The 17,875-nt window shown below is 31.2% G+C and overlaps 1 protein-coding gene across 1 annotated transcript; it reads left to right on the forward strand.

Annotated features, from left to right (window-relative positions):
• The first annotated feature begins 1,583 nt into the window (after positions 1–1,583).
• On the forward strand, positions 1,584–13,492 carry LOC148626632 (uncharacterized). Its single transcript, XM_088571243.1, has 3 exons — positions 1,584–1,704; positions 9,632–9,868; positions 11,382–13,492. Exons 1-3 carry the CDS (start codon positions 1,635–1,637, stop codon positions 11,981–11,983), a joined length of 909 nt encoding a protein of 302 aa, XP_088427369.1. The 5' UTR covers positions 1,584–1,634; the 3' UTR covers positions 11,984–13,492.
• Positions 13,493–17,875: the final 4,383 nt, after the last annotated feature.

The following is a 17,875-nucleotide window of genomic DNA, read 5'->3' on the forward strand; positions in this document are numbered from 1 at the left end:
TACATGTTTCTAATTTTAAGTGCAAACCATATAAGGTAAAAGCAAAATTAGTTCAATGATTTTTAAAAGCACCTGATATCGATAATCTAAATACAAATATTTTAACAGTATTATATTGAATGGATAACACTTTAACACTTCCGAAATCATAAATAAGCCTAACTGCCGCTTTAAGGTCCGTTTGAGAGCAAGTAGCACTTCTTTTAATCTTTTCACAAGTGTAATGGGTCTCAACAGCATTAACTCGAAAGGGATCTTATGTGAGTAACAATGTTTATAGGCAAACAAAATAAAACACCCTTACCAAAACTGGTAACATAATTTACTATAATTTAAGTATACCCGGTGATAACTAATACGTTTACATGATGATATATTGATCCAAACATGTCTGCATTGATATGCCTACCGCTCCGGAGCATACCATTGTATCTTAAATGATAGTTGCAAACCAGAGAAAGGAGTAAGTGCAACGCAAATGCATTTAAGGGGGTAGACCTAGGGTAAGGGACATAGCTTTCCAAATCATTGATAAGTTTGTATCATATTCAATTTCACCAATGCCTGTCCAGCTTCCCATTGAAACAGAATGACATTAGTCCAAGTAACTTTGATGCTTACATGAGATTGATGAAAATTGGTAAATGCAAACGTACCAATGATTTGTAAGAGTTGTGTCCCTTACCGTAGGTCTTCCTCCTTCAAGCAATAAATTATGAATCATTAACCAAATTTTCAAAAACATTGGCAAAAACAGCTTAAATGTCTGGTCTTTGTCTCTGGATTACATTCTTTTGATTACCGCTATAACCTTGGTTCCCTTGATTACTCTTAAATCACATGTGTTTTAACGAACGAGGCTATTGATATCGTTCTAATATAATTTTGATTTGCAGAAAGCCGTCTGATCATTTGGGTCCCTTTGAGCAACATAGATGATGTTGTATAAACTGACTTGATACTTTGGCGTCATCAGCTTCAATTTGTCTGCTGTACGCGACTTGACGCAACTTTTGAAGACGCTTTCATTCGGGATAAAATAGCATTGGAAATAACATCGAATATAGATTAAATAAAAAAAAGATTTTTTTAAATTATCATGCTTGCATACCCAAGTTTAGGACAAGGTTCGCTTGTTACGAAAACGGCTTTTGTTCATGAAGTATACACTGACTAAATGTTGGTTATACAGTATAATTTGGTAAAATTAAATACATGTACGAAATTTGCAGTAATTCTTACTTGGAAATGTTTGGAATTCAAACACTGTTAAAAATACGTATTTAAATATCAATTTGTTTATGAGTCTTAAAATGCATATACATGCATTTTGTAATTGTCTCTTTTTGTCGTATATTTAAACTATTAAACTATTCCAAAACCTAATCGAACGAAGCTGAAACTGTACTATTTTTAAACGCCTATTTATTCATATATTTATCTTGTCATTTTCACAAGTGAAACAAACGCATCTAGTATTGATTAATTTTCCTCCAATCAATACGGTCTGCTGATGCTGTAGTTATAAGAAATACTGCTTTGTAATGTTTCTTGTTATTCCAGTTTATTTTTAAAGTGATGGTAGAACAGTATCCTTTTAAACTTAATCCAAGTTCAGCCTTCGTTACCTGATAATGTTTTCGAATGTTTTATTAGATGGATGTATATTCATATTATTCTGGATATTCGGAAAAGTAACAAACGGTGAGAAAGCCTTTTTAAAAAGAAAACTACGTAACTATTTATTCCATTGTTAAGTCTTTCAAGAAGCAATATTGTTCGAAAATTTCAACAGTTTGTAAAAATGATTGCATTGCTCTTTTTTCGAAATATGTTTCTGATATTCATATTGTGTTTTATAAGTTTCTTTGTCAAATTCAGGAGCTATAAAACCTTTTTCCCTTTGACTTTTCTAGAATATTTTACAGCTTGGCTAGTACTCCAAAGTTTTGTATAATTTCGCACTTTTGCTAGGGATGAAGTATGACATTTATGACATGAAACATGAATAAAGATTAGAAATGGAGATTGTATTGCAAATTTAACATCTAAAAAGGACGTGTAAAAGTATTTTAAAATGTTCCATGCATTTTCAATGTTTATGGGGCTTTTTTCAAAGACAATTTGCCTTTGTGAAAAATGACACCATTTTTGCATGTCACATTGATAAATCCGTATCACTCATCCGGTATTGAATGGCAAAACCCGTATTGCGTATCATTTGGATCTCATCAGATTTGTTTTTATCTCAGCTTAATGTACCTTGTTTGGTTCATGATTTCAATTATTTAAAAAAAATGTTTACATTTTGTGGCTTGATAAAATCGTACAAATAAAGACTTGAATTATGCCACGCCCTTTTGTATACTTAACAATCGTCATTATGTATAAAATTGACGCTTCAGTTAAATGATATGATAATTCTATCAAAGATAAACTCATTCTTGAAGATATCTATAAATAATTGAAACCACGATTACTTTAAGTACAATAATGAGTGTAAGAGAGCATTTATCTGACCAAAACGTAGCAAATGCGAAGCATGTACATGGGGCACTCTATACAATTTCTTCCACTTATAACCTATTCCTATGTATCACTCCGTTATGTTATATATAATTGGGGAAAAAATCACAAGGCATCAGCTGTAGTCATTACAAATCTGCAAAGCTGTTACTAAGGGTTTATTCTTAGCAGATGTGAACAGCTTTGAACTGGCGAATATACCTTCTTTGCCGGAGATTGAATCTATAACTTTTTTTGTAATGTTAGGTTTTGAATAATGATTATTACTTATGTTGATATTTCAAGTGCTTTAGAATCATAAAAGTTAACAGTGCATGTGTTACTGCTATAATTTTGGTTCCCTTGATTACTCTTGCACGTGACATTTTCCTCTGACTGATGTATCGTGATGATACAGCATATGACGCAGTTTTTGGCATGCATAATTCACTGTTCATGTCTTTTACAAAATGCTCTATTATTAAGTAAAGATATGCCTTAAAACCAAGCAGAAGCTTATGACTAGTGATTCATCCATTTATTCTTCCAGTTTTTTAGCACTTGTTACTATTATCTTGAGATATGATTAGACATCCTGCCTGGTTCTTAAACAGATCCATACTTTATTGTTCTTGCAACACTATCCACCACCCAAAAGGTCAATCTTTCTCCATTTCCCTAGAGATTTTCTGGTTATTTTTCTTTCCACTGTTTTCTTCTTCATGATTTTACCTATTGTTCCAATGCCGTCCGAAGAGTTCCAATACTCAAATGCCATTTATCATTTTAAAATATATTTCAATTTTTTAACCTTAAGTTGGGTCCACAAATGTAATGAACTGCATCTTACGCGTTTGATCACTCTAATAATAATTTGAACATTAATTATTTAAACGGTAAACTTTTGAAAATAAATAACAGTCATTATTTGGAATGAAATAAATTAATTAACAGTGTTAATTACTCCTGAATAAGTAAAAATGTCCCTAAGATATCCATTGAGAAACTAATCAACTTTATGCATGAAATAAGTATATGGGTATTTCTACAAACCCTTTGTCATGGGTTAATACATTTAACGATTTTCATCAGCAGTTTATCATTTTTTGTGCACCATCAACTATTTATATCCGATGTTTGAAATGAAAATTGACATTCTTTTTTGAAAATGCTATTTACACTTCTGAATCTAATCAAAATTAAAATTTAAAGATTTTCAAAAGAGCTTCTCCTGATAAACGAATCTCAACTTTCAATATATGACAATTCAAGGTGTCTAATGTTTGTGTAGGAGCACTCGAAATTAAACCTAGATTTTTGTGTCTACAGAAGAAGTTCTTAAACTTTACAATCCAAATTGTGAACTTACAATATCGTAATTTTGAAACAGTTTTTTTTTCCTTTTTGTTTGAGAGAATAGATATAATGAAACTTGCCTAATCTGAAACCGTTTGGACTTAAATTGGTTTCGTTAAGACAAGCGTTTGGTATACAATACTACCGGATAATTCAGAGGTCGCTTTTCGAAAGATTTCATTGCATTTAGCATATCCATCAGCACCATGAAAACTGATTTATTCAACGGGTCATAGTTTACCTTTCCTCGTTTGTCTACCCCGGACTTGAATTTTTATGAGCAACTCGGCGGATGTTTCAAGAAAAGCAGAGGCCGCTTACCCTACCGGTGCACCTGGTCCATGCTCCAGGTTTTAGTGGAGTCCGAGTTGCTCATTTACATTTGTTACTTCGTATGTATGATTTTAGTTAGTTTATGTTCTTTGTTGTGTATGTCTGTTTTCCATGCCTGGTCTTTGTCCCTGGATTACATTCTTTTGATTACCGCTATAACCTTGGTTCCCTTGATTACTCACTCAAGTTCTTTGGGGTAGAAGCGATGTATCAAATCCCCGAAATTTGGATTGTTTAAAGATAATACGTCTACTATATAGCGGAAACTGAGATGAAAGGATCTAGCTAAACGATACTCTTTCTTTCGGATCAGATCAGCTATAAAGTCAGTCTCATAAGAGTGACGGAATAGGTCAGCAAGTAACAGCAACAATTTTTTCTCATTGGAATGCCGACCGTTTGTTTAAAAGCGCGTCCACCAAACTGGACAAGTATGCTTTCGATTAAAAAAATCCAGCAATTTATAAATATCTTCCTCTGTATATTTGAAAGATGATTTGGAATTATTTCTTACAAAGTATGAGGAATCTCTTCCAAGAACTATATATTTGTGTCTAGGTGTGCCATCTTTTTTGGAAAAAAAATACCGAACTGATAAAAACTAGGTACTAGTCAAAAGGAATAGTAAAATATGTCCGTAACAAATTGCAATATCAGGGCAAAAAAAAACAGGAAACCACCGAAATGGTGCTGACATGGTACAGGCATTTCAAAATGACAAGTGGGTTAAACTAGCCTCCCGCTTCCTTTACAATTCATTTTTCCCGGTAAATATGTAACACAAATTGGCAGCATCATATTGACACCAGTCAAAATCGGTAAAACAGTACAGAAGATGTGAACAATAAAAGTTTGTTTTTAATACAATAATCATGTTAGTCCTACCCACGATTAAAAAAGTCTTCAACTTTCTGTGGAAGGTGTGTCAAATTAAAGATGAAATGATAATAGTGTACAAGTAAAATCTACAGAAAGTTAATTTGTAGACATTATTAAAATCTATCATCATTACTCTTTTTGTCAGAAACAGAATATTTTTTAAAACAATATTGATTTCTGAAATAGACCTTTTTTTAAGTAGTGTAAGAGAAGTATTTTCTTATAACTCTGGTCCAAAAGCCTGTCTGTTACGTAATGGTGAATAGTCGCTACAGGCTCCGACATACCTTATCAACTGAGAAATATAGACACTATATTACTGCACAACGATGGGAAATTTATACTTTTAAATTCCAAGTCGTATCATTTATCATACATTTTTTTTTATTGAAATAATTTTTGTCGAGGTTAAGTTTAAAAATGACTCGAAGAAAGCTGTGTATGTAGACTCTTTAATTTTAGGTCAATCGGACACATAAACGAAAGCCGTTCTCCAAATTTAAGATTATTAATGGAAAAGAACATCGTTAATATATCGATATGTGAAATAAAAGAATTTAGCCTCTTAAATTTTTGACAAGAATTGACAGAAACTCTAATTCATAAGAAAGAGATCGTCTATGAGAGCAACACAACAAGTACCCTTTGGAATGCCGATACTTTGTTGAAAAAAAATATGTTGTCGAGGAGAATAGCATACTGATCGCTTGTAGTTCGGTGTTGCAGTTAACGTTAGCGAAATAGCGAGATTAAGATTATCTAAAAGATCTCTAGATTTTTTCTGAATTCAAAGATCATTAAGACCACTATGCGAGTAAAGAGTTTCACAGTATTTAGGTTGCCCTACCTTCATTGCAGACAAGAGAGTATTGACTAACAAAACCTTTGCACAATATTTTTTGTTCAAATTTGCGTAAGTAATGACATCACAGTTCAGTTAACTATTATGACGTCCATCACTTACGATTCATCTTACATTCAACACATTATGTTTCAATGACTATATAATCCTTTCAAGAGAATATATGAAAGATCATTTCATCGATGAAATGCGGTAATTAGAAGTGGTATACAGTTTTTGATGACGTAATCATACCAATTCTTGAAATTATTCAACATATATTACCTCATTCTTATCTAGTGATTAAAAATGCACATGACTTGGTTTTCATTGGACGGTTATCAATTTTTTTGCGAGGGATTTCCCGCAATTTTATATTTTTGAAAACATCTACGGATTTAATGGGCGAACCAACCTGTTGTTGGTTTAAACTATTTGTATCTGTCCCCTCTCTCTATGTGTGAAAAATCCTAACTGCCTCTGCTTGTAGATTTCGGTTTTTATAATATGGTTTTTACAATTGTAGGAATTTTACACTGATTTAGAGATAAAAAGTTAGACTATTAAGGTTACATTGTTCGCATTAAAATTCGATATCAAAAGCAATAGATTGAAACAATACAATAGTACCATAGATTGAAGATGAAGAAACTTGTCCTTTTTCAAAAATCAAACATCAGATTCATGACAGGTACAATTCATGTCATTGAGTACACTTCCATTTATATCCTGCAATTATTGCATTTGTAAATTAAATTCAAACTAATACCACGAATATTTTGTATTAAAAAATAATTAGAAATCAAGTACAAATAGGTACCATTTTTAATAACACCAAAGCTTAATAATGTTAAAGTATCATTCGATACACTCATTTATTTAAAATTCCATAAAACATTTAAGATAGAACATACAAATTACACGGAGCATTCTTTTCTGTAATATTACAAAATCGCAAAGTATAGACATAACTTTTTAACAAACTGATAGTGTTTAAATGTTATAGAATAAAAGTTTTAAATCGCATAACAACTTGTAAGGTATATCATGGCAATGAATGACACTGACCGTTCTGCCATATTACAAAATCACACACTAGAGGCATGTACAATTTTAATTAACTAATAGTGTTTGAAATGGTATGAAATAATATTTTTAAACCCCATAACAACTTTCAACGTGGATCATAGCAATTACACTGACAATTCTGTCATATTAAAATATCTCACAATACAGAAACATTTTTAATTAAGTAGCAGTCTTTGTAAGAATCATGCAAATTCTTTTTTGGTATTAAGGTGCCTTAGTTTTATATAATTGGATATGTAATTATTCATTCCAATCTGTCTACTCTTAGAAAATAATCCACATCAAACATCCAATAGTTCATATTGTATTTTAGTGTCATTTACAGAGTTATCTCCCTTATTTTTGCATTCTACAGTACATTTTACATGTTTCTTTATCTCCTATTAACAAGGGTTATATGAAAAGCCACATGTTACTTTCTGTTTACTATGGCAAACAAAATTTCAAAAATAGAAATATGTATGCTTTCCAACCATGAATCAAATCATTTACTTAACTAATATTGTTTAAAATGATCTAAACATATATATATATATATATATATATATATAATTAACTAGTAGTGTTTAAAATGATGTAATAATAAGTTAAATTTATAAGACGGACCATACCTATGACATATATATATGGTGTGTGTGTGTCAGTTTTAAATATTTTGGATGAAAGTGAAAATTCTCTACAAATTTCATATAAAATGTCGTAGAAATGCCTTGATTAAGGCTTAATTATCACGAAAAATTAGTTCGGTGACCTATGTTTTACATTTCAATTTAAAAGTATGTACTTTCAATGTCATCTTTCACAGAAAAACAACAAGGAAAATCTATATACTTGAAATATTACTTAATCCCAATGCATCTCAAATTGCGGACAGAATGTACATAAGTGTTGTAAAAATGCTTTTTATCAAGGCTCAATTATCTCAAAAAAAAACAAGTCTGATGACCTATACTTTAACATTCAAATCCAAATGAATGTACATTCAATGTCATCATCAAGAAAATTCTTGGAAAATCTATATACTCTAGGTGTGATGAACCTTAATCCCCAATTAATCTCAAAGTGCAGACTTATGTACTTGTGGACGGAATAACTAACTTAAGTTCGCCCAAGTAAAAAAATAATTATTCAATTGACACATATTTATTGATTATTTTCATATAACAATTCCACAATTTCTTACAAAATATGTACATTTCATTAATGTGTTTTAAGGAAAAGAGATGCGATAGGTTTAGTAGTAATGTAAAAATGTTGTTTGTATTTTAGATTACCACTGTTGTATTGTCAAAGCAGAACATGAATTGTAAATTACATTTTTTTACTTAATTAACCATTCAACCTATTGAATCACTTAAGTATATGCAACGTCAAACGTACGAATAATGACACATATAAAGGATAAAAGGTTAGTGACTTACAATGAAACCTGTCCAAACCGGACACTTTTTGGACTTTTGGTTCGGGTTAAACAGGTTTTCGGTTAATAGAGTTCAAAATGTATTTACATTGAATATAAAAGGACATTAAACGTATCTCGTCTCTGTTGGGACTTTGAGAATGGTTCGGTGTAGACAGGTGTTTTGTTAACAAAGACTTTCAAATTGTCTGGTTTAGAGAGTTTACCAGATAATTAAGGGTTTCGATTTGACAGGTTTTACTGTGTTTTAAATTTCATTGCGGTGCCGGCGTCATTCATGCTTTGAAATCACTGGCAAGTTCAAACTGGGAGTATGTGTAAAGACTTGAATGTGGTTAAAATGAAGATCATGTTAATGGAATATGTTTACCTAGTTACTTGGTACATACATTATTCATTTTTTGATACAGAGCTCAAAGCATTTATGTTGTTGAATTGAGTTTACTTGAAAGGGAATCGTAATACAACTGTATAATTCCTACAGAGTTAAGAAAAAAAATCATTGCTATTTTTCTGGTATGTGCAGGTGCGCTATGAATTTGAAACAAAAGAAATGAGTGTTGATTTCCGCTAGAATCATGGTTACTCTGTTATATGAATAGCAAGAGCTACCTGAATTCAAAAAGATGTTTTTTTTCATTTGAAATACAGTAAAGGCTATTTAAAGGTCACAATAATTGTCCTATACATAACATAATGAAAAGATATAATTGAAAACAGAAAAAAAAAGAAAAACCTTGTACGAAATTAAATGTGTTGTATGTGTCATAGGATGGCAAAGTGAACCATGTCTAAACCGAACCTGAATAATCCAAAAAACTTTCTAAATCAAACACATTTTAAGGAAGTAGACCTTGGGTAAAGGACATAACTCTTGAAATCAGAGATATGTTTGTATTATACTCAATTTCACCAAAGCCTCTCAAGCTTTTGTTTGAAACATAATAAAATTAATCCAAATTAATTATCTGATTACATGAGATTGATGTAAAATGCTGCATACAAACGTTCCAATAATTTTAAAGAGTTGTGCCCCTTACCCTAGGTGTACTTCCTTAAAGTCTATCTCTTTCCGTTTATATGTATTGTAACGTTTAAAATATGGACAACTGTCGAAACCGAACTAATTATAAAGTCCAAAACGGGTCCGGGTTTAGAAAGGTTTCACTGTTTATCTTTACGTTTAAAAGTTATATTTCTGTCTTTAGATTGTTTTGAATTGGTTGATGGAAAAGCTGTATACACAGGTACGACCAGCGTCACTGCAACTGGTCGAGTATGTCAAAGATGGGACAGTCAAGTTCCACATGATCACAACTATTGTTGTACTAAAGTTTCAAGTGCAGATGAAAATTACTGTAGGAATCCGGATGATTGGACCGAAACGTGGTGTATGACGTCAGATCCGGCCAAAGAATGGGAAAAATGTGCAGTGCCAAATTGTGGTAAGTAACGAACTTGCTCAATGTGCATCTGAAAAAAGAACAGAATTCAGTCAATAATTTTTACATTAAAAAAAAGCAATATTAGAATTACGTTCCTGTGTTTTCAAATAATATTGCATGTGTTTATTTTGCATTTAACGTTTGAACCTTACATACTTTGATTATTGTTGATTATTATACCTTACAACTAAAATAAATAATGGTTTGTAAACCAAACGTTTAATGCAAATGATTATCTATATACATGCGTGAGGATAAAACATTTGCACAGCATTATCCTAAAAATATTTGCTTGAGCAAATGTTTAGTCGATTTTGATCAAACCAAACTTTTTCCATACCCTAAAAGCTTTAAGGCAATGTTTGTGAATAACTATTAATTAAATATTTACAAAAAGAAAAGATACTTCCGTCTTAAACAAAACATGAAATGTGATCTCATAATTTTGATTTGACAATGAATTGCAGTTTCGTTTAGCATCAATGACTCAGTAACACATTCCCTAATCATAATGCCAAATACTATTTACTGCTTGATGATTCCTTTCAAAAATAACTTTGACACATTTTGCCTCCTTTGTTGACTAATTTTTCATACGTTTCAGAAGATTTTGATGAAGTGATGAAGTGATTTCTCAGTTATATTTTAGAATTACATGTACATATCTTAAAATATGTGAATTCCTTTATTGCTTTTTAATAGAAATCCACAATTTAAATATGACTACGTAATGTCTGATTAAAGTAAATCAAATATATTACATCTTGCAAAATCATACAGAAGTAAGCGAAAATATGCAAAAATCGTCTTTAAATTATTCAAAAAACTTTTTTTATTTATGGTAAACTACAAACATTAATTTGATTAGCAATCTTTTAAGAAGACGAAAAATTGGCGGGAAATGTATTATAGAAAAGTAATTGTATTTTTATTTTACTTTATTTTATTTTATTTTTTTATCATGATTTTTTTTATTATTATTCTTTTATTTGTTATTATTTTTTTTTATTTTTTATTATTTTTTTTTTCATTTTATTTTTATTTAAACAATTTGGTGACACCCTTGTTTTCTTTTTGATTTGGGAATTGATACCAGATAAGGGTTTTTATTCCAATTTCTAAGAAACTTGATCAACCAGATTTTAAACAGTGAAACTGTGTAAAATATCCTACAGAATATAAACAAAGAGTGGTAAAAATTGCATATAACGAGACTCAATCACCTCGTAATTAAATTTGGTGACCTATGTGTTTTATTTTAAAATTTTACAGAATTTTCGTCTAAAACACACTAGGAAAATTTATCTACTTAAGGCTTTAGGTATGGTCTACCTTAAAGACATTCAAATAGACAACTATCGGATCAAAGAATACATCCAACTCTAACTGTGTACTGTTACTTTATAAAGATAGCAGGAATAGAAATATTCGGTATGAAACAAGAAAAAAGAAATCATTATAAATCATTTCTGCTATCATTATATTTCGTCTACTGTCCTAATTGTTGTTCCAGCTGACACTACTACAACTACAACTACAACTACAACAACAACTGCTACTACAACTAGACCCACAACGAGTACTTCAACGAATCTACCTACTTCCATCACGTATCCACCTACTACTACCACATATCCTTCTACTATTGACTATGACCCTACTACAAATTCCCTCACAACAACTTCCGTATCTACCAGTGAAGCTTCTACATCAGCATCAGCTCTAAGCACTTTCCCAACAACAAGAGAGATTTCAACCAATATTCAAAGTACCCAAAGTACAACATCAGTGTCAACCGGAAGTAATATGTGTCAATGTTCATGTAGTAGCGTACAGTCATACTGGTATGCATTTTATCACGGTAATTTAACTTTAAAGGAGAAAAACGAAATTATAAATCATGAAAAGGAACGATTGCGTCAAGAACTTCTTGTCGACACGAGCTATTTATCGGCGTTTCGTCGGCGAAAGAATAGTGCTGATGACCAGAGGAAAAGCGCCGGGTCGATTGGAGTAGTTGGAGTTACCATTCTTGTTATAATATTTGTTTCAATAATTTTAAACGATTTAATCTCTTTTGTTATTTTCGTTCATAAGTTTTGTAAGCAAAAATAAAATGGTATTTAATTTTGATAACAATGCGTGATATAAGTACTAAATTTGCCTTTTAAAAATCACATTATTACCTAGATGCGTTTTGTTATATCCATGGTTTGTACACGTTTCACATTATTTGATAATGGAGTTAGAACATTGGGCCTTAAGTAGTAAGAACATTATCAAGCAAGGTAATCCTATTAGTGAGAAAGATTTGTAAATCAGATCCAGAACCTGAAATGTGTTTATGCCTTATTGTGACCAGTAATGTTGATATAGGCTGTGTAATCTGATGATACCTGTGATATAAATAACATTATATAAATCGATCCTATAAACAAAACACATGTTACGACATAAAAATAATTGTGAATGCAGACAAATACCTTTGTTTTCTAGATCGCGATGATTGAATCTTCTCAATTTGCATACAATCAACGAATTTCATTTCCGATCAATCGTGTATCTAGCATGATTACTTATTCATCAATGTTCTTATTTTCCAAAAATACATCAAAAACAGATTTAATGTAAGAACAAAGACTTTGGTTTAAACCTATTCCTCTTTGTCATACTGAAATAACTTTCACACTTGGTTAACGAATGGTTTATGAACACTTTTTCGTTAATAATTGTGATACTCTGGTAATTGGAAAAGTAATTGCAATTTCCTTAGAATTGGTTCTTGCATACACTGAGGTTAGAGTTTTTTCCAACATATTTAAAACCCACCAATAACTTCTGAATTCATATTTCTGTACTTTTTAGAGACTTATTTATGTATAGCTATTTATTAATGCAAAGGCTACCTTATGTATAGTTATTTTTACTGTAGACTTGTCCTGTGCAGTTAAACCCTATAGCAGGGTTATCGTGCTACAAGACAGAAGTCATCACCACAGAAAGTTTATGATCGTTATCATGAATTAATGGATCGTTACGTTGTGTCCATCTGCACCATGAAAAATGATTTGTTCAACGTGTCGTAATTTTCAATTCATCTTTGGTCTACCTTGGAGCTGACTTTTTATGAGCAATAAGGCGGGTGGACGCTAACCCTACCGGTTTACCTGGTCCATGCTCTCAGTTTTTTATGGACTCCGAGTTGCTCATTTACTTTTGTTACTTTATATGTATTATTTTAATTATTATATGTTCTTTGTTGTGTGTGTGTCTGTTTTCCATGTTTAGTCTTTGTCCCTTGATTACATTCTTTTGATTTCAGCGAGAATCTTAGTCCCCTGATTAATCTTATATTAGTGGTCATAAGCATTTAGTTTAACGATATCTGAATTATAAGGCAACATCTTATTTACTCATTGTTACTCACGAACTCATACGCAACAAATTACTCAAAAGTAATGTCTCAATAGTGAGAATTAATCAAATACAACGCAAAAATGTATGATTTGGAACATTATTCTTACCAGTTCCATTTCACAAGACGCCTTAATTTCCTCATTTTACCCATTCAGAATGCTAAAACGTTTCTTATCATTTCGCAGAGTCCTTTTCATTTTGTTTGTATCATTACCAGTAGATCATTATTCGTTTAGTGTTTCTAGCTTGACTGGAAACTTTGATGAATTAGTTATTTAATTAAAACATATTTTGTTCGTTTAATGTTGATTGTTTTATTGTTACTTATGTTAAATAGACAAAGAGAGGTAACTCAAATTCATTGTTGGTACTTAAAGGTACAGATTTATTTAAGTTCACTGTAATTTACACAAAACTGACCCTTTTGAATGTAACATGAAAATTATTCCTTGAAATTTGGTGGATATAGTGACTTAATTTAACAAGGTTATAATATACTGAATATTACATGGCAAAATCTGTATCACATATATCATATGTCATATATCTACATTAAAGTATACGTTTTTGTATATGCAGTATAAGTGATTGTTTAAACCCTTTATCGTTTACCTTATATCTCAACCCTACAAATTTACTACGAACACACTTTAAAACAGGATTTGATGAACATGGCATGCAAAATCTGTGTCACTCAAGTATAAACCCTCGACCTATATCACCCTGCGGACCGCTGGTCGTCGACTTTTTTTTGGTGTGTAATGTTATGCATATATATAAAATTGAGATGCAATAGTTTTTTTGTACGTTTCAGATGTTTCAACCATTCTGGTAATGGGTTATAACCTTGCCTGCTGCATTTCTTAAATATGCAACTTTCGAAAATATTATTGCGGAAAACATCGCAAGAGAAGCCTTTTTGTACCATTAATTATTGCTTTATTCACTCTGAATTAAATTGTTTCCATATAGAATTATATTTTTTAAATGGTATATATTTTTGTTGGAAGAATCGTCGCTTCTTTGGAGAATTATTTAGTATAAAGCACAATCTTTAGTATAAGCATTGAATGTTATATAAAAAGAATGAATAATGGGATCGCTTGAGTAACTAAATTATGGTTCAATGGATGAATCTTAAATTGTGTTCGACACGAATACATTGTATCTATATGTTGGTCATTCACGATCACTAATTTATTATCATGTTCATCATATATGCTTTCAAACAATTTATAACATCAACATTAATAATACAAACTTTGATCGGGATATTAATATTCGTGTTTTCACGTTTTGTCGAGAGAAAGTCCGAGAGTGAAACTACAGACCTTGCGTCACATGTGTATTATCGAAATCTATTTTATGCAAGTCATTGATATATTTAATACTTGTTTCATTCAATTTTGCGTAATCAAAGTTTAATAGTCAAACATCGATTAAAAAAAATAAAACTTTGACAACTTGTATTCCGTTCAAGTAATTTACACTTTTTTTCTCTTTGATTTTAACCCGAATTTAACATCATATAAGTAACTCGGTGGGAGTTGCTAGAGGGTTTTACCGTAGCGGTGTGTCTAATTCATACCCTTCGCTTAACTGGTCCGGTTGCTCATTCATTTAAGTTGAAGTGTATATTTTTAATTATTTGTAATATCTATAGAATTTTGGTTGTTTTATTTATCTCCACGATGTCCCCGGATCATGTTCCACGTTACTCGTATGTTATAGCTATGTTGCCTTTTTATCCTTGTACACATTAAGATTTTAGTAGAATAGCAGGACCTCCGATAGATCTTTTAAATGTTTTGCAAGCTCGAAAAGGTACTAACGGAAATACTATGCAGATAAAAGCAGAATAAATGTAACTTTGTGCGTATAGTAAACAAGGCCATCAACCAAGCAGTCATTAAGGAATGAAAATAAAAATGATAGCCCTATCAATAACTGACAGATCTGATAATGAAATCCTCTATTGTTTGTCAAAACATCAACCTAATGCGACAACCATATTTCTAAGTATTACTTGTAAACCTGATCAAGTCATATACGTTGGCAAACAAGAGAATACAATAATTGACCAGCAAATCGTATCTGATAAGGTCTTGAATCTACTAGTTTATGACTTTTTGTCATGGTTTTTCTTTTCTATTTCGTCTACCCTGGACGTGGCATTTTATAAGCAACTTGATGGATGTTTCAAGAAAACAGAGGATGTTAACCCTAATAACAGCACCTGGCATATGCATCCAATTATTAGTGAAGTACGGGTTAATCGTTTACCATTTACTTTTGAAATTTTTCACGTGTAATTTCATGTTATATTTGTGTGTGTCTGTTGTTCTTGTCTAGCATTTATCCTTGCAATACTTTTTTAATATCCGCTTGAATCTTGGTTCCCTTAACTATCTTTTTTTTTCTTATCATATCTTGATTATAATTGTGTTATGAATTGATAAGGTACTGTTTTCAAAAGCATGTAATTAACATAATTCGATTAATCAACAACGTCTTATAAATGAAAAAAATGATATGACATACTGTGATAAAGGCTTTTGTCAGTGCTATGCTTTCCTTATCTTCTTTGTATTCAAATTTACTGATGGGATTCAGCACCACAAACATATTTGAAGATATAATATGATTCTCCAGAAATGAGATGAGTCGACTTGTTGTCAATAGGCTTTATACTTCATATCACACGATGTCTACTTGTTTGATTTCATTGTTTCACTGTTAATAGTATCCTTGCTTTTCTGTCACTTCATTGACGTATTTCTCTTTATACAATGCCCAATGCAGGTATTTTAAATTCCATGTATCGATTGTTTTTAATTAACTTCATCTACATTGGTTATATTGAAAGATTTTTTTACCGAATATGTCATTCGTTCCATGCAAAGTATTTTGTTTACGAAAGTAGGCTTAAAAATAGAAAACCAACATCTTTTTTTTTAATAAATGAAAAAAAAATATACCAAGCATTTCAGCTGACTGTAGGATTTATATTTTTCAGTTTAAAATATATTGCTTATATAAAAACAAATATACCAGTTATATAAGATTTGCAACGTGGTGCACGTGTTCCTGGAAGTACCATCTTATAAACAGCCTTACATAAAAATCCGTAGGAAGTTCAATATTCACAAATAAATTGTATTTCAGAATTACTCAGAAGTCGAAATATGGAACTAAATCCAAGGCTGAAAAGTTCCACAAGATAAAATGTGTAGCATGAGGTTAAAGTTTTTTTCATTCATCGTTCTGAATTTTTTTTTAACTTTAAAGAGCAGTTCTCCTCAATATCATGCAAAATGTATAATGATTGTATAATGATTCTCTTATATCATGAAGGAGCTAATGGAAATTCTGCATTTGTTTCAAAATTAATATACCAAATGTATACATATAATCGTAAATATACTTAAAATTGACAAATATGCACCTATTACTTCTATGGAATACAAAATGGATATTTCCTAAAATGATACCTTAATCATGTAAACAAACACGGGTAACATTCCGATGTGTATCACCTGTTTTCATTCATTTCAGTAGCGTAAATGAACATTAAATTCATGTTTAATAAAGATATTAAACGTTTTGTTTTAGAAAAGTTATATTATTTTCTGTAAAAATCACACACATACTCGGTAACATTCACCACGTGCCACGTGTGCCATCAAGTATGTAACCAAATAATAACTATCGTCAATGAATAGATCATTGCAATTGTCCATGTGTGAACACTCTGACCTTATAAAACAAACGACTATTGCCATATCTAACATCGTTCTACTTTATTCGCCCTTTCCTTCATTATGAAAAAATACAAAGCAAAGTTTCACTAGCGACCGTTTCAACTGACATAGCTATCGTAAATTGTACAGCCAAATATGGACAAATATGGCGGTACTAGGTTACCGTAATAGGTCACGAACATGTAAAAAGTGCCTTAATTGTCCTATTAGAATCGAAGTAAATCATGGAAACTCCATTTTATCATTGTTTTACCACGGGCTGACCATTTATGCCGCAAGGGTGTAATATCGTTGTAGCATTTCAGCATAACCATTGTATTAATTTTTGTTCCTTTAGCTCATCTGCTCTTATTGGAATTGCAACCATTACAATTCCTCACCCACAAATTGCAGAAGCAAAGTATATTATGACTAAGTCGCCACATCAAAAGACCAACGGTTGTCACCATAACCTAATTGACCGATTGCTGGTGTCTGATTTCAGTATGATAAACTATTTTATCGAACTAAGGCGACAATTAACTGACTTGGAGGGTTGGCAATTTTTTGGTGGTCAGAATATGCATTTTTGTTCTAATTTTGCGGGTTTGGAAATTTATTTTCACCCACGTCGGGGCTAGATTATTTATTTTCATTTCACTTTATGATGAATCATGACAGGGATCAGAAAATTTATATATTTTCGACTAGGTGTACGTATTTATTTTCAACTTTTTTTCAGGGCCAGAATATCTATTTTCAAGACATTCTATGGACCAGATTTTGCAATCTTTAGAATAACAACACATTATGTGGTATTTAATGACTGGATTTTTATATATATTGGTGT

The sequence above is a fragment of the Perna viridis genome, chromosome 2 (genome assembly GCF_037379345.1).
Source record: "Perna viridis isolate PV_CMFRI_1.1 ecotype Kerala chromosome 2, ASM3737934v1, whole genome shotgun sequence".
In the NCBI taxonomy this organism is placed as follows: domain Eukaryota; kingdom Metazoa; phylum Mollusca; class Bivalvia; order Mytilida; family Mytilidae; genus Perna; species Perna viridis.

What these genes read in the sequence shown, in the direction of transcription:
- LOC148626632 (XM_088571243.1), top strand. Translation starts at nt 1,635, where the DNA reads ATGTTTTCGAATGTTTTATTAGATGGATGTATATTCATATTATTCTGG. An exon ending in ATTCGGAAAAGTAACAAACG is followed by an intron (nt 1,705 to 9,631) that starts GTGAGAAAGCCT and finishes TTCTGTCTTTAG; the next exon opens with ATTGTTTTGAATTGGTTGAT. An exon ending in ATGTGCAGTGCCAAATTGTG is followed by an intron (nt 9,869 to 11,381) that starts GTAAGTAACGAA and finishes TTGTTGTTCCAG; the next exon opens with CTGACACTACTACAACTACA.